This window comes from Labrus bergylta, chromosome 13, assembly GCF_963930695.1.
Source record: "Labrus bergylta chromosome 13, fLabBer1.1, whole genome shotgun sequence".
NCBI lineage: Eukaryota > Metazoa > Chordata > Actinopteri > Labriformes > Labridae > Labrus > Labrus bergylta.
The window spans coordinates 16959837-16983558 of NC_089207.1; the positions used below are offsets into that span (position 1 = coordinate 16959837).

General features: G+C 38.1%; 2 protein-coding genes across 8 annotated transcripts in view; one reads left to right on the forward strand and one right to left on the reverse strand.

Moving 5' to 3' along the window:
- Positions 1-10099, forward strand: part of ctdsp1 (CTD (carboxy-terminal domain, RNA polymerase II, polypeptide A) small phosphatase 1) — a 29040-nt gene extending 18941 nt beyond the window's left edge. For both annotated transcript variants that reach the window (XM_020636562.3, XM_065962023.1), the window contains 4 exons: positions 3083-3139; positions 5138-5230; positions 7246-7431; positions 7548-10099. In XM_020636562.3, the coding sequence (XP_020492218.1) occupies positions 3083-3139; positions 5138-5230; positions 7246-7431; positions 7548-7676 (465 nt within the window). In that variant the 3' untranslated portion in view covers positions 7677-10099. The remainder of the gene's footprint in view (positions 1-3082; positions 3140-5137; positions 5231-7245; positions 7432-7547) is intronic.
- Positions 10100-10870: 771 nt separating this feature from the next.
- The window catches only part of obsl1b (obscurin like cytoskeletal adaptor 1b), a 33968-nt gene continuing 21116 nt past the window's right edge, over positions 10871-23722 (reverse strand). For 5 of the 6 annotated variants that reach the window (XM_065962022.1, XM_065962016.1, XM_065962018.1 and 2 more), the window contains 10 exons: positions 23392-23661; positions 22646-22912; positions 21369-21635; positions 20139-20251; positions 19759-19912; positions 18983-19144; positions 18735-18839; positions 18120-18386; positions 14238-14507; positions 10871-11366 (listed from right to left, as the gene is read on the reverse strand). In XM_065962022.1, coding sequence (XP_065818094.1) covers positions 11356-11366; positions 14238-14507; positions 18120-18386; positions 18735-18839; positions 18983-19144; positions 19759-19912; positions 20139-20251; positions 21369-21635; positions 22646-22912; positions 23392-23661 — 1886 coding nt within the window. In that variant the 3' untranslated portion in view covers positions 10871-11355. The remainder of the gene's footprint in view (positions 11367-14237; positions 14508-18119; positions 18387-18734; positions 18840-18982; positions 19145-19758; positions 19913-20138; positions 20252-21368; positions 21636-22645; positions 22913-23391; positions 23662-23722) is intronic. The other variant, XM_065962019.1, reaches the window with a different exon arrangement.

The window sequence follows — 23722 nt, forward strand, 5'->3', positions numbered from 1 at the left end:
GACACTTTACAGAAAGAGCAGGTTGAGGCTTTACGCGTCATTATGTTATTTACAAAGACCCAACATTAATCCACCATGAACACAGCACCAAGCAACATTTAGAAAAAATCTTCCTTTTAAAGGACAGAAAGCTTTCACAGAACCAGACTCATGACGTTCAGATCAGCCATCTGCCGAAACTGTGTACAGTATATGATTAAAAGAGAAAAATAATATTAATAGATATAAACACTATGTACACATTTTACTCATGGTTATTTATTGGAGATAAAAACGCACTATGTTAAAACACACACTGTGTGTCGAAAAATGTTTGACTATGATGTGTGCAGGTGTGAAGGATGTCTAACCTGAGATAAACCATGCACAGTTAGCTGCCTGTAGCGAGTGATGGAGGAGTCTTTTAGTATTTTGATCTCATGATGAAGCTGATGTTGAAGAGTCTGAATACAGCTGTTATTAACGACCTGCGGTTAACTATTGACATGTTAACATCAGAGGAACAAACAGACTTCAGTATGAGCTCAGTGAGATTTTATGAAGGACATTTTTAATAGTTGTGACTCATATCAAAACTATCTGAAGGGTTATAAAGTGTTTCTATACTAAAACTGTTGGGTCTGTTTTAAATGAAAAAACTGGACTGAAAATATATTTTTTAAGATCATTGTATATTATTTTACTTTAATCTGAAAAAAAACTGAAGTCCACATTGGTTTCCCTTTCTTCTTCTTTAATGTGTCTTTAAATTACTTAAAATTAGCAAGTGTTCAAAAATAGCTCTGACGCTGTCATCGACGTTGACCGTCAAAGAAAACAACATACTTGCCAAGCTAAAGATGGTAAAAATAGCTCAAGGATTTGCACCTCATCATTTAACATATGTTTAGGGAGCAGATGACTTATTTTTATCTTAAATGACTGGCTCCACGTGCCACATAAGCATTAAGCATTCATTTCTTGGCTGCTCTGGTTTCACCATGAAAAACCCACCTGCACGCCAGTTTTCAAAGTCAGACCCTAAAAAAAGGAATTCAAGTCTGAATTTGAAGATGGAAAGATTCATTTCGAAGGACGAGAACGGTTCAGAGAAGGTCGCTTTTTGAAAACTTGACCAAAGTTTTAATCAACTTGTTCTTCCACAAGCTGTGAAGCTTTTCAGTGACTTCTGCACCGTGTGTAGTGTGCATGAACATTTCAGCAAACGCTCTCAGTCGACAAATAACTGGTGTCCTTTTGATCAGTTTGCCTTTTAAGGTAGCATTCAGTGAACAAAGTAATCGATGCCAAAAGTCAAGACTCCTTTACACGACAAATTATGTAATGAATGCCATTTGGTGTTTAGTCCTTCTCAGGTCACAGACTGTCCTAAAGGATGTCACTGGATATCAGCACTCGCTATGTGTAAACAGGCTCAGCCTCGGTGAACTCCATGTTTAACACTAGGTGCATAATGAAACACATTATTAGTCTGACCATGCACTAAAAGAACGTTAAGTCAGTGAAACAGGTACGGGAAAAGTGAAAGGTAGAGGTGATTGACCTAGTTTCAAAAACATTTTTTTTTTTTAATAGATATTAAATAAAATACTAAAGTAATCAGTATGTCTATGTCAGGGTAAGGAGTATACATCACTTTAAATGCATGTATAAATATGAGCTTGATCTTCTGAATATTTACATGTTAATTTTAGCCCGGGGAAGATAAAAAAAAAAAAAAAAAAAAAAAAATTCGATGAGAGCGGTTGTAGGAAGATGCAATGAACTATTATCAATGCAAAATCTCTCATCTAAGAAAGTGTAACTCTAGTTTCAAGTCAAAAATATCTCATTTGACTTATTTTAAGACATTCTCCCGAAGTGTATTGTATTTCAAGATATAAAACGAGTTGAAAAGACAAAATCACGTACACTACTCTTACTTGGCATCAATCGGTAATGCCGAGTAGCAAGAGTGGTGATTTTGTCTTTTTATTGTGATAGTTTCATGTCCTATGCTCTGACTTTATGAGGTAGCTGGATGTGCGGACACTTCCTTTAAAAAGATGTCAAACATGAAAAATAAGTCCTGCATTGCTTGTAATGTGTAGAAATATCTTCCAAGGAGGCAAGCACATTTTACTCTAAATCAGTTGTACAGCACTATCTAAATGATTTAGATACAACTTTGCATTTCAAGGCACTAGTAAAATGTGCTATCCAGATATTTCTACTCAGTACTGTATAAGAAATGTAGACCTAATTTTTTTATGTTTTATATTTTGTCTTAAAACAAGTGCTTTCACATATTTTTGACTTGAAATTAGACAAATAAAGTTAAGGAAGACTTGAGAGTTTTCAGTTTTGCCATCAGGTGGATTGTGTTGTGATGTTAGTACCTGCTCACTCAGAAAGCAGACTGGGCCTGTGGCAGGAAAGGTAATGGCACCATGAGATGGCAGATCAGTCCAGGACTAAGCAGCTGTGAATACCTGTTTTACATCTGTACTAAAAACTGAGGTCCCGCTCAACTTCAGGCTGATTTAAGTTCCAAATACTTTTCGGAAATTTGGAGTGTCACAGGAAAGAGGAAAATAAATTGTCATTGTCATTCCCATTTCTTATAGTTTACATAGAAATATTCAAACACAGCACAGAGAAAAAACCAGCCTGCTCCATTAATGAGAATAAAAAACTGTCCATGCTCTCACTTTCTGTTCATGATCGCTGCCTGTGAACTCCTTCTGTGCTCCTTACATTACCTCATAGTGTACATACTCAGGCCATGGTGTGATGTCTTACACCTTTCCGGCAAGAACTGTATTTCAGGTGTGAGTCCTGCCTAAAGACATGAGATATTTTTATAACCCTGTCACTTTCTGTAGAGCCTGACCGCCTGTATTTCAATGATGGAAGTGACAGGAGTCGTATTATTTACAGCGATTTGAGAGTTGGCGTCTTCGTGTCTGTTTGGCACATCTTCATGTCAGATTTCTTGCTCTCACTTTCATCTCTATAAGGAGGCATGGGTTTTCTTTGGTGATCATCAATAAAATACTCTTTTTCATGTGTTTAACTCTTCTTCTTTTTTCTTTTTCAACAGCCAGTGAACAACGCTGATTTTATCATTCCAGTGGAAATTGATGGAACGGTTCACCAGGTAGGCACTTGACGTGATGAAATGATCATTTGAATCTGTATTTGATTTTTAATTTTGTGTGAATATCATCAAAGCAATGTCAAAGCCCAAGCCCAAGCACTTTCATGCAGCTTTGTAATGATTGCTAGATTTTCTGCTGAAAGTCCCAAACATGGAAACATTATGGAAGCAGGGTTGACAACATTGAATGGGCGTGTACCAGTCTGTATGCCACACACCAAAATCTATGCTTTTCAAAATCTTAAAAAAACAAACAAATCCAAAAGTAAGGGATTGAAATACTGCCCGCTGACTTGAGTTTGCATTACAAACTGTATGCAATCAGCTTGACAGAGCTGTGGCCCACCCTGTTGATGGCTCCAAGCAGCAGGTGTCTATTTCCATGGCCTGACGAAATGAGGAAACCCTGGCAGGCTTCTCAGAAATCACTGGCCATCAATCTCGCTCCTTGGCGCATATTCTGCCCTGCTCGTTGGTGCTCTGAAATGGCGGTGACTTTTCCCTGCAGGAGTCATATGATAACTGTTGTGCTGGGCCTCCCAGGAGACAGAAGAGCCTTGTTGTTCAAAGGGCCTGGGTCTGTTTCAAGTAATCCAGGATAGGCTTGTTAAAGTGGGGAAAGCCTATTCGGGACGACTTGGTTCAGAAACAGGGCTGCCAGCATCTCAGGGGAAGTAGAAAGATGTAAAGTCAGTGGGAAGGTCACCTGAAGTGTTCTTCAGTTTGCAGCAGGCAGCCAGCCAAGCACAATGTTTACCACTGTGTTAGAGAATGCGGGCCAAAGTGAGCTAGATGTTGTTGAAAGCAAAGCAAGAAGTGTGCAGCGTGACTGATTACTTAGAGCTCCCTCTACACCTGTCTGTCACAACCTGCAAAGCAGCTCACACCACAGTGCCTCATAACTGAACCTGCAAACATGTACGGTTTCAATGTCTTTAAATGCATACGCAGAGCACACAACATCATAAGTAGGGATGCATAATGTTGTCAGCTTACTTTTATTAGTCATATAGAGGACAATTCTCACATAAGGCATATTGTTCGTTTATAGAAATGATTAGGCTGCATTCATTGATGTGTCCTGAGACACAGTGAATATACATTTGTACTGTTTTAAAAACATATTCAGTTCTTATTAATGAGAGACATAAATATCAGGGAAACAATAATGCAATATTTTTTTGTCAGAATGTATAAAGATAATACCATCAGTATTAGTACAAGTGGGTTTACTCCTTGTTTAGGCGGACAACAGAGGGAGGACTGAATGATTGCAAAATGTAAATGCAGAGGTTAAAGGGGGCTGGCTTGATGAGCTAGAATAAAGCCTGGTGAAAAAAATATAATATCCATAGTCTGAATGCAACAGACAAGTTAATAGTCATGTACATTGTAGTCATGTACCTACTGGTGTTTCAATGTCCAGTATGGTCTTAAAATCCTACTAAGATTTTGACTCCTGAAAATGAAAATGTAGAGATGCAAATTGGTGCCAACATTGCTCATCAATATGATAAAAAATATCATGTTAATGTGAGAAAATGCCATCTGTGCTCACCATGAATAACACCACAAAATGCACATTATTTTATTTAATATAACACAATACATCAGCTCAGGGATCAGCTCGAGTCTCTAACAGCTCAACACAGGATGAGGGGTGTAAACTCTGAATGGATGACATCTTGATCAAAACTTGGGTGTCATGTTCAGAAAGTTAAAATGCATATTCTATATGAAACGCCTTCATATGCACTGGCATATTCTGAAGGTGTCCATGTTGCCTTTATTAATTACTCGATGCTGGCGCTGTATCTGCCAGTATATTTCTCTTTTAATCATTTCTTGGCTGGCAGGTCAGATGTAGCCCCTCTCCTTTATGTGTTCACACTTTCCCTTTTGGCATTTTTGTTCTCCTGATCCTATTCTTAAAAACTGAACCATTTGTGTCAGGGGACTGTGATTTAATACCCTCCCTCCTTTCTTGTGGCCGTTCAGGTTTACGTGTTAAAGAGACCCCACGTCGACGAATTCCTCAAGAGGATGGGCGAAATGTTCGAGTGCGTTCTGTTCACTGCAAGCTTATCGAAGGTGAGACTTCTGCTTTCATCATCTGTAACTCGTCATAGCATGAACACAAACAAACTTGACGTGCAGAGTGACACCTGTTGTAACAGTTTGCTTTGAATAACTGGAAGCCGAGTGTTTGTTGATTTATGGTTGACCTTCTACACGCTCCTTAACGAATAAGATTTAATATGATAGCCATCAGTGGATTGCTCTGACATTTTAACCTCTAACATTTGCTTCAAACTGTGTTAACCTCAGCCTTGACTTCGCTTTGTAGTTACAACTGGGTGACTCACTCTGTTGTGATTAATGAGGTTGAATGTGCCGTGTTTGTCTACAGCGTGTGACCGTATGAGGAGTTTATGTCGTGAGACCATCTTGGGAAACCAAATCCTTCTGGTTTAAATATGTCTGAGCTTTAATGTTGCCCTTCCTCTATATCTGACATGCATGTCTCTTCGTGCACAAACTGTGCATTGAAATGTGATGCAGCTTCTGGGTAGGCCGTAATATTCAAGTTTACACGGCTGACTTTAAAACATGAGACCCTTAAAGAGCCTGTTAAGTCCCACAGTATTTACAGACTAATATACATTAAGCATCATTAAGTTATAGCTTCTCAGGGTGCTGGTGGCGCAGTGGATGGCGCGCGCCCCATGAATGGAGGCTGTAGTCTTCCAAGCCGGCGGCCCAGGTTGGAGTCCAGCCTGTGGCTTCTTTCCCGCATGTCATTCCCTGCTCTCTCTCTCTCCCTGATTTCCAGCTCTATCCACGGTCCCATCTCTCCATTAAAGGCACAAAAAGCCCAAAAATAAATCTTTAAAAAAAAAAAATAATAATTATAGCTTCTCTGAAGAGAGTTTTACCCCTCTGCACAGTCAAAACAGTCAAAACAACATAGTGGCCAGAGAGCCCCACATTTTACAATTATAGCTAATAATAATAAAACTGAGCGCTGCTCTTTAAGAAAAGGCGAGCAAAGCAGCTTTATTAATAAAGCGCTTCATATTTTGAGGCCAAATTCAAAATGCTTCACATTGGCAGAGAAAGGCAAAAGTATCTTAGATCTGAATGTGTCTTGTGTCTGGGGGTCTATTTGATATCATCATGAAGTTATTTCTCGTCTGTTTCCGGGAAATCAGTTTATGGCAGCTTCAGTAAGTTTTATTCTGTCTCACAGTCCAACCAGCTGACTGCTTCCTTCAGATCTGTTGGCCCTACTGGGTTTATACTTAGATTTAGATGGCTTCCCGACATCCAATGAATGTGCAGCGTTTCCGAGACGATTTTCTGTCTTGTAGTTTGCCAGCTTGGTGGCGTGTTATTAAGAGACTTAAACCCATGCATGGGTTCCCCTGGGGCACTCCAGCATCCTCACTCAGTCCAAAGACATGCTGGTTAGATTAATTGGAGACACTAAATTGCTCGTAGGTGTGCCTGGCTGTTTGTCAGCCCTGTGATTGACTGGTGACTAGTCTAGGGTGTACCCCGCCACTCACCCAGTGACAGCTGGGATTGGCTAAGCAGGATTAGCAGTATAGATAAAGGATGGATGGATGGATGGATGGATGTGGGTCTGGCTTGTAGGGATACTGATGGCTCATTTAAAGGCATAGTTTATGAATAGTTGCTGTGTGCAGAGCACCTTGATACTTTTATTAAATTAGAAAGTGCCTAGACCTTCTTTATGATAAATAACAAATGGAAATAATTATTTTACTAAAAAATCAAAACCTTTACCTGACTCATTACATTAAAGCTCAGTATTTTAATATATATCACATGATTTCCCCCCTTTCAACAACTGGTTCTGAAAGATTCTTCTGTTACTTCTGAGTGAACGACATTGTGAGGGCTTCTCATCGCTCACACAAAATAGACAACATTTTTTTCTGTCCTTAATAATCCTTCAGCTTCTCTTGTAGTTTATTAAATGATCATCATTTCTTTAGGGTCCTAGAATTAAAAACACATGATGTGGCTCTGCATTGTTTAAAGCTTCTTTGTGTGTTTTCCTGTTTCTTCTTCTTCTTCAGTATGCAGATCCTGTGTCAGACCTGTTGGACAAATGGGGGGCCTTCCAGAGTCGCCTCTTCAGGGAGTCGTGTGTTTTCCACAAAGGGAACTACGTCAAAGACCTGAGCCGCTTAGGAAGGGATCTCAACAAGGTCATCATCATTGACAACTCCCCGGCCTCCTACATCTTCCATCCAGACAATGCAGTATGTTGTTTCTCAGACAAACATAAAGATATTTGTTCGAAAGAGTATTTCATATCTGTCTGTTGTTGAGTATAAGTCTTCTCATGTCATCTTCCCTTGCTCCCTTAAACCTCCAGGTTCCTGTTGCGTCCTGGTTTGACGACATGTCGGACACCGAGCTCCTCGATCTTATCCCCTTCTTTGAGAGACTGAGTAAAGTAGACGACATCTATGATTTTCTCCAGCAGCAGAGGACTTCAAGTTAACAGAGGCGGGATAGTGGGATAAAAAAAAAAAAAAAAAATGATCACCAGCAGCTGTCATCACGGGGCCACGGAGGCTGGTGGGCCAAAGGCTCCACGCTGCTTCCAACTACAAGGACCACACTGCAAAAAAAATGCCTGTCATTAAATCTCATATTCTTCCTCTTTATTGCACAAGAAGGTAAAAATAAATCATTCGGAGGGGTTTTATACTTTCACACTGGAAAGTCCATCAGGAAGTTTTGTTAGTATAACACTGAATATGAGATTCAATGACCTCTGTAGATTTTCTTTTGCAGTGCAGCTAGTGTGTTGTTGTTGTTGTTGTCGTAATGTGACAGCAGTGACCTATATAAGTGTGATGTAAGCCTAGATTGTGTGAACGGTCGTTCAACGCCATTGTACAAATGAACCACATCAGTAATTGTCATGTCAGTATCATGTAGCATTCGAAGCTCTAACACAGATCATAGAGTCATCGAATACTTCCCCTTAAATAGCATCGACTTCCTTCTGTTAGCCAAACACGGCTGAATGTGTGTGTAGTCAAAGACAATCATTAACTCTAGAGAAAGTGTGTTGGTTGAATAATTCCTATAACATGTCGTGATGCATTTTAATGAACATTTTGGATCTGCACTTATCATGCGTCTTTTGGTAAAGTTTTGTCTGCTGGGGTGGAATCAGACTCCAGAAGCATGACAGCTCTCGTCTTTCAGATTGGAAACAAACTGGAATAGTAATCATGGGAAGCCATATCCAGTTGTGGATTTATTGTAGTCTTTACTAACTACATTTCAGATAATAGATGAGATCTAATCACTAAACTCTGTCATACTGGACTCTCTTTGTTTTTTTTTTTAAATGTGTTTTGACCCTTTTATTTGTTGTCTTGTTTCCAGGTCAGTCACAACACATCATTATCTTGTTTCTTTAAAAAAATCAACCTCATATCTGCAAACTCCAACAAAACCTGAATAAGAGATGTAAGAAATTCAGTCTAGATCTTTGAGAGACTTCTTGTTTTAACTGATTGCTCCTGAACTGAATTTTAATATACACAGATTTGCACATGGAAAAAAAAAGGTTGTACTTGATTTTTAAGTGTGTCCAATCATTTCATTTTGGTTTTATATGCATCTTTATTTAAAGTTTTGATCAGGAGGACGGAGTTGCGTCCATTCAAACTCCAAGGGAAACCTTCAGTATTTCTAAACCTTTTTTCTTTCTACAGATTTTGGGTCTAAATGACTTCAGTCAATCAATCATTATTTGTACAGCGCCAATTCATAACAAGTGTTATCTTGAGACGCTTTACAAAAGAGCATATGGGATAATATGCAGGAAGGATTTCTCAGTTGCGTTCCTGTTGTCCACACTTCCTTGCCGCTGAGTTGACACTCTGAGCAGGCCGTGCAGGAATGAGGAACAAAAAGTAAATTATTGCTGCCGCCGGCCATGGAGCAGGCTGCAATGTTTTACTACTGAGAGGCTCAGAGTGTCTGAATCATTATGGAATAGATTCATACAAAAAATATATATATTTGTAAATGATTAATTAAAGTAAGTTGCCCTTTTCAAAGCAGAAACTGCTTCTGCTTGGAAAGGGATCATAGGGGTCATCTCTCACCTCTCTCTTTCCTGAATATTATCCATCTATCTTACCCACAAAAGGCAAAAATGGTCTCAAATAATCATTACAAATGATCTCACTTTACCTAGGACATGTATCCTTATTGCCTTTCTCAATGCTGTCAGATGCATTTGATAATATCTGGAGTTTGTCGGTGCCAAACACGAGCTGTTGTGGTGAAAGTACAGGCTGTCCTGTGGCTGCGTACTGAAGCAATCTGCAACAGCAACGCCTCAACATCTTTTTACCTTTTGAATATTTTAAAACACCTTTATGAAAACATATTATATTATCATATATCGGCCTGGGATTAAAAATACTGGAGTTCCCCTTTAAACATATCTGAAAGCACACCTTGATGAATTCAATCGTGACAGGTTTTTTCCTCGTTGGATCCTTTGGTGGAGTCGGATGTAACATGCTTATTAACCTGTTTATCCAGTTTCATGGGGGAGACTTGAAGCAGACATCTTTTAGTGTGTCTCTCTGTATGTGTGTGTGTGGGGGTTTCAGCGTGATTGTACCTGTGTGAGTAATGACATTGTTTAATATTTTAAAAACAAGATACGTGAAAACCATAACCTGTCTTTAAATAATGATTTAACTTTTCTTTTTTTTACTGAATGCAACACGAGTATTAACATTGTGATTCGAGTTAAGAAACTGGTTCAAACGAGTGAGTTTTTAAAATTGCTGCTGATTAATGATACGATTGATTTAAAAAAAAAAAAAACTACACACAACTAGAGATATTTCTACCTTGTGTCAATAAAGCATGTTTTATTGAAACAGATCATAAGTCACCACCTTTTTTTTTGAATGCGTTTTGAACATGTGACACGACATGGCAGAGGTGAAAACAAGTCAAATGGAAAGATGGAAAATGGAACAGATGTGATATGAAAACAAGTATCAGTCGCTGTTTAGTTCAAACACAACACATTGAAGCTAACACACCCTGATCATCAGTGTCAAGTCAAACTGATCAAGTTATTTTTAGACTCATTCTTTCCTTGATTTCCCAATTTTTTGGCCCGATGTATTTACATTACAAGCCCCTCGCTACAAGACAGAAAGTCTTTCCAGTCATCAATACAAAAAAGAACAAATTATTTAAATAGTCTTAAACGGCTAAAAGTAACCGGATGATCCTGACTACAGCCTAAAGCTAAATGTAAATTGTACATGCATACATGTCAATTGAAACATTATGCCCTAACCTCTGGAGTCTGACACACTGTCACCAAGAAGACTTTAAAAGCACACCAAGTGCAAATCAGATTATACCGCTAAGGATGTTGCGCAATTATGCACATCCGTTTTGACTATGACTTGTGTTTCCTCTTTTCATTAATACTATTACATAACATAGACAAACAAATGATCAGTTCAAAGGTCAGGACAGAGGTCTAAATTGCAAAATGTTATTTTTTCCTGCTTTTTTCTTTTGTTTGATTTTGTCAAAAATGATGAGCAAATAGAGTGAACTACACCCAAATGGTATTACAAAACACCTCTACACTTCAAACGCCGTGTTTTTAAAATCTCTTTAAGTACATATGTATTCAGACATGGCATTATTCATTCGGTTATTTCCATATCTGACTTTATTGAACTCTTCAGTCAAACTGTAATTTGATTATATCAGTACGTCTTTAGGTTTTTTAAGTATTTAAATCCAATATTTATTGTCACAAAAACACATTTTAGCATCAACTTTCACAGCACAGTTCGAGTCAGTTCACGTACACACAGAACATTATTTACATCTTAACTGCACGTTGCATTATGATTAAGAAACTGTGAAAAACATCCGCACACTCTAACAATGACACATTTTTCTACAGTCAGATCTTACTTCCTTGTATGCAAAAAAACAACAACAACAACAACGCTCCCTCAGTTAATTGAACTGCATGATATTCATCACAACCCTGTTTAAACCACTTTTATAGACATTCTTGTTTGTAGATATAGAAGCGATGTCAATGTCACAACTTAAAAGCATCAATCAGTGTCGATCAGGCGATGACAGATTGGAGATGTCACTCACGGATCACCTGAAATATGAGCAGAGGAAAAAATGAGACTGGACCCGACAGCTTCAGTCAACAAGTCTGACCTCATTCTGTCAAAATATAATCCTGTCACGTGTAAACTGTCCATTCTATGACAAGTTTTAATTCACATTTTTTTGTAAAGCACAGTTGCTAAAAACATTTTTTCTTTAAACATCTCTGTTTGAGACCACTTAAAAGTAATCAACATCCACCTGAGACCCGTTATGACGAGTTCTTCTGGCCCATGATGTACACAAGAGACATTCACACAACAGAGAGATTTTACTTCTAACATTGTTGTATTTGACAGATTTTAAGGGCTTAAAAAAAAATCTGAATCTATCTATCTATCAATCTATTATTTGACCAGGAAAAAGTAAAAGTCTGTTTTGAGGAATGGAAATGAAATCCTTTTTTCTGAATATATTTCAAAAATTATTTCTGAACACACTCAGAGATAATATTAAAAAAACACACTTTTGCTCTCCCAATATTTAAGCATTTTGATTGAAGTAAATGACCTACCAGTGTCTTTCCCAAGTACAAGCTATTTTACAGTGAAGCCTTTTTTTTTTTTTAAAGATTCATTTTTGGGCTTTTTAGGCTGTTATCGTAGAGATAGGACAGTGGATAGAGTCAGAAATCAGAGAGAGAGAGCCACTGATCAGGTTCTGGGTCGCCCACTTGAAGGACCACAGCCTCTGTACATGGGGCGCACACACTAACAACTATTCTACTGGCATGCCTGCTATATTCTTATTATCCATCCATAGGTGTAGCAGTACACAATATTTATATATTATTATTTAATTTTATAACTGTCAGTACTTTTTTCTTTTTCATTTTGATATCTTTCACTTGGTTATATAATCATTTACTCTGAGCTGTTGTAATAACTACATTTCCCACAAAGAGGGAGCGGTTGTGTAAACCTCATCTGATGTTCACCGTGGTCGGAAGAACTCCAACTTTTCATTGCGAAACAAGAAACAGCATGTGCAGTACAACTGCTCTGTTACAAGTTGTTCATGCATTCAAACATATTATGTTAAAGTGTACTAATTCAAAATACACAGAGAGTACTGTGGCTTTATTACAAGACTTTAAAAATCATGGAATTCATTTGGTTGTCTTTGTCACCTCACATTTAATACATTTGCATCATGTTTCTGATCCTTCAAAATAAAATACAAGTAAAGCAATCAAATGAACGTAGTGGAAGACACAGTCTGTATTAGTTTATGAACACATACATTTTACTTTTGTTTCATTTCAAAGCTGAAGAGGCCTTCTGGTTGTGCTGTGCTTTGCCCTAAATACCGCATCAGTTCTTGACCAGGCTCACCACCAAAGCCCAATCGCTGAACCTAATACCCTTTCTTTATAAGCCCACATAATAAAATCGAGCTAAAATTAGTTTACTGCACTGCACATTTAAAAAGCCCAAGAAGGTTTTGTAGGTCTGTGTGCTCTGTGATGCCTGACCTACATCCCTTGATGCATCATAAACACCTTATATTATTTACAGAATGCAGCATACAAGGAGCCAAAGCATTTACTGCATTTATTACTAATGTGCTGCATGTGCAGTGCCAAGTCATGCAACACACTTAACACGTCATGCTGCCAACTCAGAATCAGGTTGAAGGATTTATGAATCTGTTTTGTTATATATGATGGATTTATTGACTTATCATGCTGTTTTAAGTTTGTTTTGCTAAATAGATCTAGATTAAAAGAAAATCACATTAAAGCACATTTTTCTCTCCTTATTTGAAAAAGTGCATCAGTACACCGACTCTCTAATTTAGGATGCTGATTTGACCATATGAGCCAAGTCAAAGCTTTGTCATTACCTCCATCTAGTGGTTCATTTATGAATTACATTCAACACGTTTACAAATGGGAGGTCTGGTGGCGGTATTGGTTGGATGTGGTTAAGCTCATTTAAATTCAGTGTTACCACTAAGGCTATAAAAAGGCTGATAAACCTCAACATGCATATTAATCAAATTATTTAGCATTTTTACAAATTCTAGAGATGATTCTGCATATTTGAGAAAGATTGGACATCATATGGAATGAATGCATTGCAAAGACTCAAGATTTGGGATGCCAGGCCGGGTTCGAATCCGGCCATGGCCCTTTTCTACAAATCATCCTCCCACATTTCCTTTCTCTCTTCAACTGTCCTACTGTATGTATTAAATAATTTTTACCAGTTTAAGTTACTGGAATGCCTTCTGTCATCTGATGCTTCACAGATGTGAACAGTTCTAACATGTAGACACCCTTTATATTGACATAGTTACCTACAAAATGGCTTGTCTTTGGGAGATTTATGTTTAAGAATGGTTAAGGTCAATGTATCGGTAACCTGGTCTCGTATCAATAAAGACTCTGTTGTAAACTGAGCCTGTCACTGAAGACTATTTTCAAGACACTTTAAAATGTAATTTAAGAAAATATAAATAAAGATTGTTCTCCAGGGGAAATTAGTCGAAAATGCTTCCTTCCCATTCAAAGAGCTGTGATCAACACACATGAAAACTAGTTGAAGTCATTGCTTTACAATCAGTCTTACCAAATGCCAAATGTTAACTTTTCTATTTCAAAGCTGGCTCTGAATGACAAGTGATAAATCCACCTTAAAGAAAGTTTATCTCATTCTATTCTTAATGGTTTTATGTTCTTATTTCTAGCAGATTCCTGCCCTTTGTGTGACAGAGTATTTTCAAAAAAGTGTATAAAAGCAACATGTATTTTACATTTGTATGTTCTACTGACAATGTAAGTAAAGTTACAGTCTAAAAAAACGTAAAAGAAAAGCTTTGAAGATAACACAAAATCAGCTATACTTCTATTACTTACTAAGTACTCGAAGCTGTGCTCGGCTATTTGCTTTCCCGTAGGTAAACTCCACTTCTCCACTCATGTCCGGGGAGGTTTGTCTGAGGGTCAGCCTGTGGACCGTGCCCATCTTCTCCAGGCTAACCTGGGAACTGTCCTGTAAGGGCTCTCCATTCAGACTCCACACCGGAGCTTTGAGGACCGGGACTGACACCTCACATTCGAAGCAGGCCTCATTCGGGGCCATGACCTCCACATCCTTCAGCTCCCGCACCATCTGCAGGGACCGGGCTGAATAACCAGACAGACAAAAGGAAATTGTGGGTTCACAAAATATATATATATTTTTTTATGTCAGGCCTTGTCTTGATAGCCACACAAAGCCCATATCTTTGTATTTGTGTTTGTTTGTAAATGCTGAAATCTAAAAGCCAAAAATGTTTATGTCTCTGTGTAAAAAATATCCCATGTTCAGTTTTTTCATAAAATATTAGGAAGTTATCAAATGGAATGATGTTTATTTTCAAAAAGAGAAATTACTTAAATTGGAAGAAAACTGAGAACCATTAGGAACCCTTGGTCTTATCATAATAGCCTACCACAGTTAAATAAGCTTTCGTCCATATTTTTTTGACTAACTTTGTTCACTTTATTTGTGTAAATTTTAACCCTGTCATTTTAAATGCATAATTGTTTTTTTCTTTTTTTTTCTTTCCAATCACCTTTAGGGGTCTTTTTGTCTTCATTTTAATACAGGGTGGCTGGAGGGGGCGGAGCCAGTCCTCCAAAAGCCACGCCTCCAACTAGTAATTTGGTGAAAGTGAGAACGTTTATAATAAACTGTAATATTTACCTAAATATTAAAATATCGATTTGTTTTGACAAAAATAAAAATGTATATTATAAAATTCAAATTATATTTTTAATTTACGTAATGACGTTACAGTGACGTGCTCACGCTTACCCATGAACTTTGCCTGAGAGCACTGCAAACATTTCTCTACTAGTTTCTTTAAGTGTTGAACCATTTCGGTGAGAATCAGCTGATAAAGGACCGCGTTAAGTTTGAATTAAACTAACTAGATTACAGTTGCTTGCTTGATGGCTTTTAATTCACAAGTGATGCCGCAGATGGAAGATGATGAAGAGTACGAGGAGGATGAAGAGGATGAAGAGGATGAAGAGGGCTGTCAGACCGAGCTTATGTCTGCTAAGTTTAAACTTTGTCTGTCCTGTGTTGTTTGTGTCTCGCTAGCTAATGCTGGAGCTGACATAATCATCTCATTAACTTGAAGAATCCTTTGAAAGATCTTTGTTACCTGTCATAGATTTAACAGATTTTTCTAAGTAAAATATTAAATATGACTAAAATATCAAAGTGTCTCTATGCAGTTTCAGCAGAATTTACCTTTATTTATTTATTTTAATAACTTTACATTAAATCTCCTGAAAATTCTCAGGATAACAGTCAGGGACATGAGGAACAAGAATCAATTGCCAGATCTTTGTCACCTGTCATAGATTTTATCAAATAAAATATTCAATATGACTACAATATCAAAGTGTCTCTATGTAATTTGAGCAGACTTTATCTTTAATTCTCTCAAAAGCTATACAGTAAAATCTCCTGACAATTCTCAGGACAACAGTCAGGGACACGAAGAATAAGAATCAATTGAAAGATATTTGTCACCTTTCATAGATTTGATCAAATAAAATATTAAATAGGACTAAAATATCAAAGTGTCTCTATGCAGTTTCAGCAGAATTTACCTTTATTTATTTTTTTTAAATAACTTTACATTAAATCTCCAGAAAATTCTCAGGATAACAGCCAGGGACATGGGGAACAAGAATCCTTTGAAAGTTTATTGTCACCTGTCTTAGATTTTTCAAAATAAAATACAATTGTTGTAATTAAATTCTTATTTCATTTTTATTTCAAGTTCTTGAAATACGCGGCCGCATTCCTCCTTTTTGGGCGCTCCAAGCACCCGTACCGTAGATGCGCATCATATTTCAAGCGGTGGCTCGCTTGACCGGGGTTTTGCAAAAGACGGCTCACTTGATGGCGGTGTAACTTTCAATGTATCTGCTTTACCGTAAATCTTGAATTAATGAAGTGCTCCAGCTGTTTTCCCACAGACAAAATGTAAAATGTGTTACTTGAATTATCATGTCCAGGATTTGTTTTGGCTTGGTGATGTTTACTTTTTGCATTCATTTGTTTATTTTTTATTAGAAACATCATTAGGTGTGCTAGGGTTGTACATTTAGAAATATGCATTTTGATGAAGTACCTGTCAATTTCATTTGTTTTTTTGTAATAATAACTTTAATGCTTTGTATTTAAGTCATTAGAACCTGCTTGAACATCCAGCCCCTCGACAGCTCAAGATCTCCCTGATGCTACTTTTTATTTGTATTATTATTATTATTACTTTTATTACTATTATTATTATTATAATAAGCAATATATCGTTTTCTTTCTGATACATTTATATTTCTTCAAGTGTTTTGCATTTTTGTATTTGAGTCTGAAAAAAATGCAACTAAACTGATATTGGAATCATTATGTTCATCTTTATAGAGTTACAGAAAGCTTACAGAAATTCTTTTAAAGTGTACCAGCAAGCCAGGGGGAAATGGGCTTCACATCGCCGGCATGTTGGCTGCAAGAGAGGGAGCTAACTCGAGGGTAAGGCATCAAAACTTCATAAAGTCAAAATGTTTGCTCTGAAAAGGGCGTTTTGTTATTTATGGAAATGATTACTCTTCAGTCCTCTACCTCTATATATTTAAGGTGAGAACATTTTGGAGGGCACTGACCTATTATACTTATAGAACAATTTTTAATAAAGTAACCTTTGCATTTTTCCAAACTAATCATATGTATGATCACTTGTTTTTAAAGAAAGAAAACTGGGCTTGTTTGCTTGTTTGATAACAATCTTCCTTTTTTGGCTATGTTCTGGGCACTATTTTATACATATGATTATTATGACATAGTTTAGTGTTCAGAAAGTTGAATAATAGTCTGCAATAACTAATAAATTAACAGCGACGTCAGTGGCTCTGTTTCATCTTTAACCCCATAACATAGAAATTAAGGCCAAAATTAAACCAGAATGTGGCAAATGTTAGCTTCAAACAGAATAAATGTGCTGTTATCCAAGAGAGACATTACATGTGTTAGCTTTGCTTCGCCATCATGTGATCCTCCCTTCCCCGTGTAAGTGTTAGTACAGATGGCTGGTCTTTATTCCACTCTGGGAGTGAGTTGTTGGTAAAATAGGAAGGATTGTAACTCAAAACATGGCATACATCACTTATGCCTGTACTTGCTATATTATCAGTTCCTGATTTCTAATAACAATCACATAAATATAGTTTATATTTAAGTGTGACTGCCTTATTACAATTTTATGCAAACTAATTCCAACTCAAACAGTTTTGGAGGTGTTGTTAGATACGTATTCTGTGCCGGATTATTTTTTGTTTTTACAGGATTGATTATATTGTACAATACACTTGTTTAAAATAAGACAAAAAAGTGTGGCTGTTTCATCCCTTTATCCCCATAACATGGAAATTAAGGCCAAAATGAGAACAAAAGGAGAGACATTACATGTGTTAGCTTTGCTTGGCCAGCAGATGGAGCTAAGAGGCTATGTATGTGATCCTCCATTCCCTGTGTAAGCTTCAGTACAAGAGGTTGGTCTTTATTACACTTTTTTGGGAAAAAGGAAGCCTTGCAACTCAAAACATGGCATCCATCACTAATGCCTGTACTCGCTGTGGAGTATAGCAATAACAATCAAATTAATATATATATATGTATGTGTGACTGCCAAAGTTGACTGTGTCAACTCCACAGAGCTTGTATTGATTACAAAATCTTACCCTCCACGGTCAGTTTTGCAGAGCATGTATGCTCTCCAACCTGTACACTGTATGTGCCCTCATCATGTTGCGCCACCTCCTGGATGATTAGTTTGCGGTAACAGCCTTCACTGCAGATCTCAAATCGCTCGGATGGCAGGATGACGTTGCTGCCTTTGTACCAGCGGATGCTACATCTAGGGTTTGATACAGCACAATCCAGGAGCACCCGAGTCTTCTCAAGGGCCGTCTTATCCTGCAGAGGTTTGACTATGTTGACTGGGAGCTCTGCAATGGACAATGGAGTATTTAGTGATCACATTATAAATGGAAGACTGAGGAAATTAAAACATCGTGGGACTTGATTATAGAGTTAATGTTTCCAGAAGCCAAAATCAACACACTTTCTACCCCACAAGGCCCCTAATTTATACGACCAGAAATGAGTTGTAGAGCTTTAAGCGCTTACAGTAAAAAAAAACAAAAAAAAAACAGCAATAATTATATTCTGTGGGGAAAAATATAAACTCTACTGAGCAAATTCAAATCTTGTGTAATTTATGAGTAAGGACTACAAAACTTCATTCATAAGCCAACCCTGTTGAATGAACACCTTCTAATATGTATAAATCATACCTTCCACCCCCAGGTGAGCGACAGATTCAACTTGTCTGGCGACAAACTGGATCTTTCCCGAGTCCTCTGCTCGCACATTGCACATAAGAAGAAAATGTTTGGTCCCTGAAATGACAATTTACATGTCAACACATACCATATTTTTCAGTTTTTTATAAGTTGGATGTTTTTACAGGCTAGGTCATGTGTCACACCCACACATCATCAGCCGACATGCAGGAACATGTGTTTCTGATTTTGATGCTGACCTTCCTGGCGGATCTTGACGGTGCTGGTGGGCTGTATCCTCTCCCCATTTTTGTACCATTCTCCCGGCACATCCTCCACTGAGATCTCACAGACAAACACTGCATTCTGATCTTCCTGGATGTCCAGGTCTTCAAGACCATGTAGGATCTGTAGCTCACGCTCTGCCAAGAAAACAGCTTTCTATTACCTTTGAACAAATTCAAATGGTAAAAAAGCAAACAAAAAAACAACATCCCTTACAATTACAAGACTCAATTTATATCTAATTAGTGCGCAGCAAGGAAGAGGTCTGTGCTATAACATTCACTATACTCCTTTTAAAATATAATGCTGTAATGGGTAGACATTTATTTCTGAACCATAGTATACAACTGTAGTTTGTATGCTAAATGTTAGTGTTTTACAGTAAATATCAAAGCACTGTTATGTCATTTTTGTGTCATCAACTCAAAGCAAGGCCCCGGTTCAAAAGACCTCACCCCCCCCCCCCCCCCCCCCCTTTTCATATTGATAATATTCTAAGTAATGTTAATAGGGCTGGGAATCTTTAGGTGTCTCACTATTCGATTCGATTTGGATTCTTGGGGTCATGATTCGATTCAGAATCTATTCTGGATTCACGATTCAAGTCTATTTTTGAATTAGTTACACATCTCATTTTGCTTTCATGATGTAGCCCCAACTGCTGCTGTTCTTTATGCAACATATACCAAAATAAAAACTTTAAAACGAGAAGACCTTGTATAATTTACAGTATCTAGACAGCGGACTTTACCATAGACCTCCACAGTGCAGGACGTAGTTACATCTCCAGCATCGCAGGTGTACACTCCAGAATCACTGACATTACATTTCATGACCTGAAGAAAACGTTTCCTTCCCATTGCATAAATGCGCAAGTCCTTGCCCGGCTTAACCTCGACCCCGTTCTGAAAAAAACAATAACAAAAATCAGTTATGAAGTTAAAGCAATGGCAAACTAATAACTTTATTCATTAAAACTATGTGATGCTTTTCTTAATTTTGCTATATATAGTTACATACTGGTCAACACAAAATTGATGGACTACAATTGACACGAGCTGTCGAATTTCAGACCAGCAAACATTTAAAGTCATGAGTACTGTTGGTCATGAGAAGTAATTCCACACTTGCCTTCAGCCATTTCACATCGACATTATGTCTTGAAAGCTCACACTCAATGGAGATTATCGCCCCATCAGGGAATTTCTGGTCTTCCAGTTTTCTGAAGATGGTCACGGGGGGCTCTGTTAGAGTAAGAATGAAATATTAGTCAGTCAAACCAACCAATCTTAAATTTCAGATTTACTAACTTTTCTATTTAGTTACTAATTTATCGCGATGACAGTTTCATCCAATCGTCATCCTCAGCTTTTCAACCCCTAGCTCAAAAGGGATGAAGCTTACTGAGTGACTCGGTATGGAGCGGATTATTTTACAGCATGAGGTTAAACTAACACCTGACAGAAAAGACTGAACAGAGCTACCGCTTTTCAATGTGTCATGCTAGGCAATTTGTGTTTGTAATGTGAGACTGGATGAAGGCAACAGTAGCAAAGCCGTCACTGTAGTCTATTATGGTGCCTCCATTGGTTGGCATTTGAGTACTGCTCTGTACTGTACATGGTTTGGGAGCTGAAAAATAAATAAGATGTTTTAAAATATACGTTAATTTTCCTCATACTATTTAGTAGTAAAAGTGGTTATTTGCCTAGAATAACGTTTGAGTCCATTTTTTAAGGGAACGTCTGATATTTTAAAACCTGGACCCAATTTTAACCTGGTATCTTATTACTTTGATTAATACAAAAAGTTATATAAATAATCTGGCAGTACATTGGTGGGCTGTAATGGCTTCAACATAATCTTTTAGGCCAACTGTTCCTGAAAAAAAGTACCTCCCATAAGAAGTGTTTCTTCTTACCACTGACAGGCTTCTGTTGTCATATAACTGTCAGACAACATCACAGATAGGATCAGTGCAGAGTTAAGACTATTTGGTTAAGGTAAGAACCCTTTTTTCAAGAACTGGAAACAGTCACATAGCTCTCTTCGAAGTCATCAGACTTCATAAACAATGTCTTCAATTTTACCTTGCAGAACACAGAAGACACTGTTCTACCACTACCACTACTGGTTAGTGTGTCTTCATTTTTGTACTACAGTATGTTGGATCCATTCAACTCTTCATAACACCAAAGTCACACAACAACTCAAACAAAATAAGGATGATGTAGACAGTCATTATGAGCCTGTGTCACAGCAGCAGACATGATAAATTGTATACATTGCTACAACTTAGAAATCAGATCTTTTTCGTTCGTTTTAAAATATCCCTATAATCTATTTTTCAAAATGACCTACCCTTCACAACAAGTCTTGCAGTTGTCTTCAAATTCTCTACACAGAACATAAAACTGCCAGTGTCCTCTACTGAAAGGTTAGAGATGGTGAGGCTGTGGACTGGTCCTTTGGCACTCATACGGAAGTGATTTGTCGGCTTCAGTTTGATTCCGTTTCTTGTCCAGGTGCCTGGAACATTTGGATGGGACAGCTCCACTTCAAAAGACGCTGTTTCTCTCTCTGTGGTTTTAATGTCAGTCAGCCCTCTCTTCATTGTGATTTTTCGAGCTGTGAAGAAAATTTTGGAGACATAGCTACATTCAGAATACTTTGTGGGTGCTTTCTATGTTAGTGCTTTCCAGTATAATGAAAACCAAATAGTAGTTTAACAAAGGTAATGTTTGAAAGATTGGCCCCATTCCACCCTAACACCGTAGACATGGTGTCCGATCTCTGTTGCAGAATGGATAGGCAGCAGTCTGCAGCTAAACAATCCATGCTGGCACACATTGACAAGCGGATATTTTAGTCATTTGAGTATGGGGCTTTACACAAAAGCCACATCTGAAACTGCCAACATTTTTCACTTATTCTAACACAGACGAGCATTCCCTGTGGAAAAAAAAGGAGTGTTTATTTTGGAGACCTGATGACAACAACCTTAGTTTTGAAGGCCAGTGTATAAATTTAGATGCAATGAGAGGAGATCCAAATTCATAGGAGGTGCCAACAGCAGCCTGAAGTCCTGACTGTCCCCTTCCCACCCACACTAGTGTTGAAAGAACAGCCTTTAATTCAACCATTGGCCTGTGGATCATAGGACGAAGAAATATAAGCAGCCCGTACCAAGAAAAACAAGCATAAGTACGTCTTAATCACTACAAGATGTCAATGTTATAGTGTCTCAAGCTTGGTATTTTAAGACACACAGTGGTGCTTGTTGGTAAAATTGTACTTTGTAAGTTTTTATTCTTGTTATTTAACAGAGATGTCTTGTTGTTTATCAATAATTTCCTCATTGAACTTCGGTAGGATTTGACATTGGAAATCAAAAGACTTTATAGATCTTGTCAACACAGAAACTCTGGTCTGAAAGTCTGCTTGGGCTGTAAGGCTATCACCTGTTGGTTGCCATCATGTTCCAGTACAAGTGCCACCTTGGTCCCCAGTCACTCAAATTACTCTTACTCAGTTAATTGAGCTTTGCCTTCACAAGAAGCAATGGCAAGAGTTGGAGTCGTCGGCAACGCCGGTAAACAAACAGCAACGGGGCATAGTGAGAACATGTGCACACTCACGTTCCACTGTGAGCTGGGCTTGCGTGCGGTCATGGAGGGTTTCACAGCTGTAGGTGCCCCGGTCAGACATGGCCAGTGTGTGGATGTGGAGGCTGTGTAGTTGGCCTTTGTGTTTCAGGGTGTACTTGGCTCCCGGGTGGATCAGCACCCCTTGCCTCATCCACTGCACCTCGCCAGAATCCACACTCACCTCCACCTCTAGAGTGGCCTCACTGTACTCTTCAGCTACAAGCGGTGCCATTTTCTTGGTGAACAACACCTGTTGCTCTAAAAGCGAATTAAGCAAGTTACTAGATAACTGCATAATGTCAATGTTTAAGTATTTGAAGATCAGTAAAGTGACAGTGCAAGTACAACACATTGAGCAAGTTAAACGGTCTGAGGAGACTTTCCCCCTGCTGTGTCAAACATCAAAACCACAGAGCCACTTGTCTGTGTCAGTTACTGGAGGAATCCTAACAGGAGAAGCTGCCAAACATTGACCGTCACTCTTCAAAAATTGAATTTTATCTAAAGGGTCAATATTTCTCTCTCAATGTATGCTAATGCTACTCAACCATTCAAAATCTCTTGCGTTTATGTTCACATTCACACCAGTATTTTTAAAAATTGCTCACAGTTGAGCATACAGGGATAACCACCAGAGACATATGAGGTATTTTAACAGTAAATGATTGTTAAATTTTGGAACTTCTATGATTTGATGGAGTATACTGAAAGTTCTTATGTAAGGGGCCTCAACTCACCTTGAACCTGGAGTTCTGCCTCTGATACCAACCCCTCGGCATCAGCTGTCACTCTGGCGCTATCTGAAACCCTGCAGTTGTGGATGCAGAGCATGTGGCATAGTCCATTGCTTGAAATGGGAGTGCGCTCATTCACAGCTACTTGCTTGCCATTTAGACGCCACACCAACCGAGTGTCCTCTGGTGAGACCACACACTTAAATACTGCGTCTTCTCCTTCACGGACCGTGGTGTTACGGAGCTCCGCTATAAACTCAACAAGGCAGGGAGCTGAAGGCAAAGCATTCATCTAAATTAGATTCACTGTGCTTTACACTTTTTTCAGTTCTGA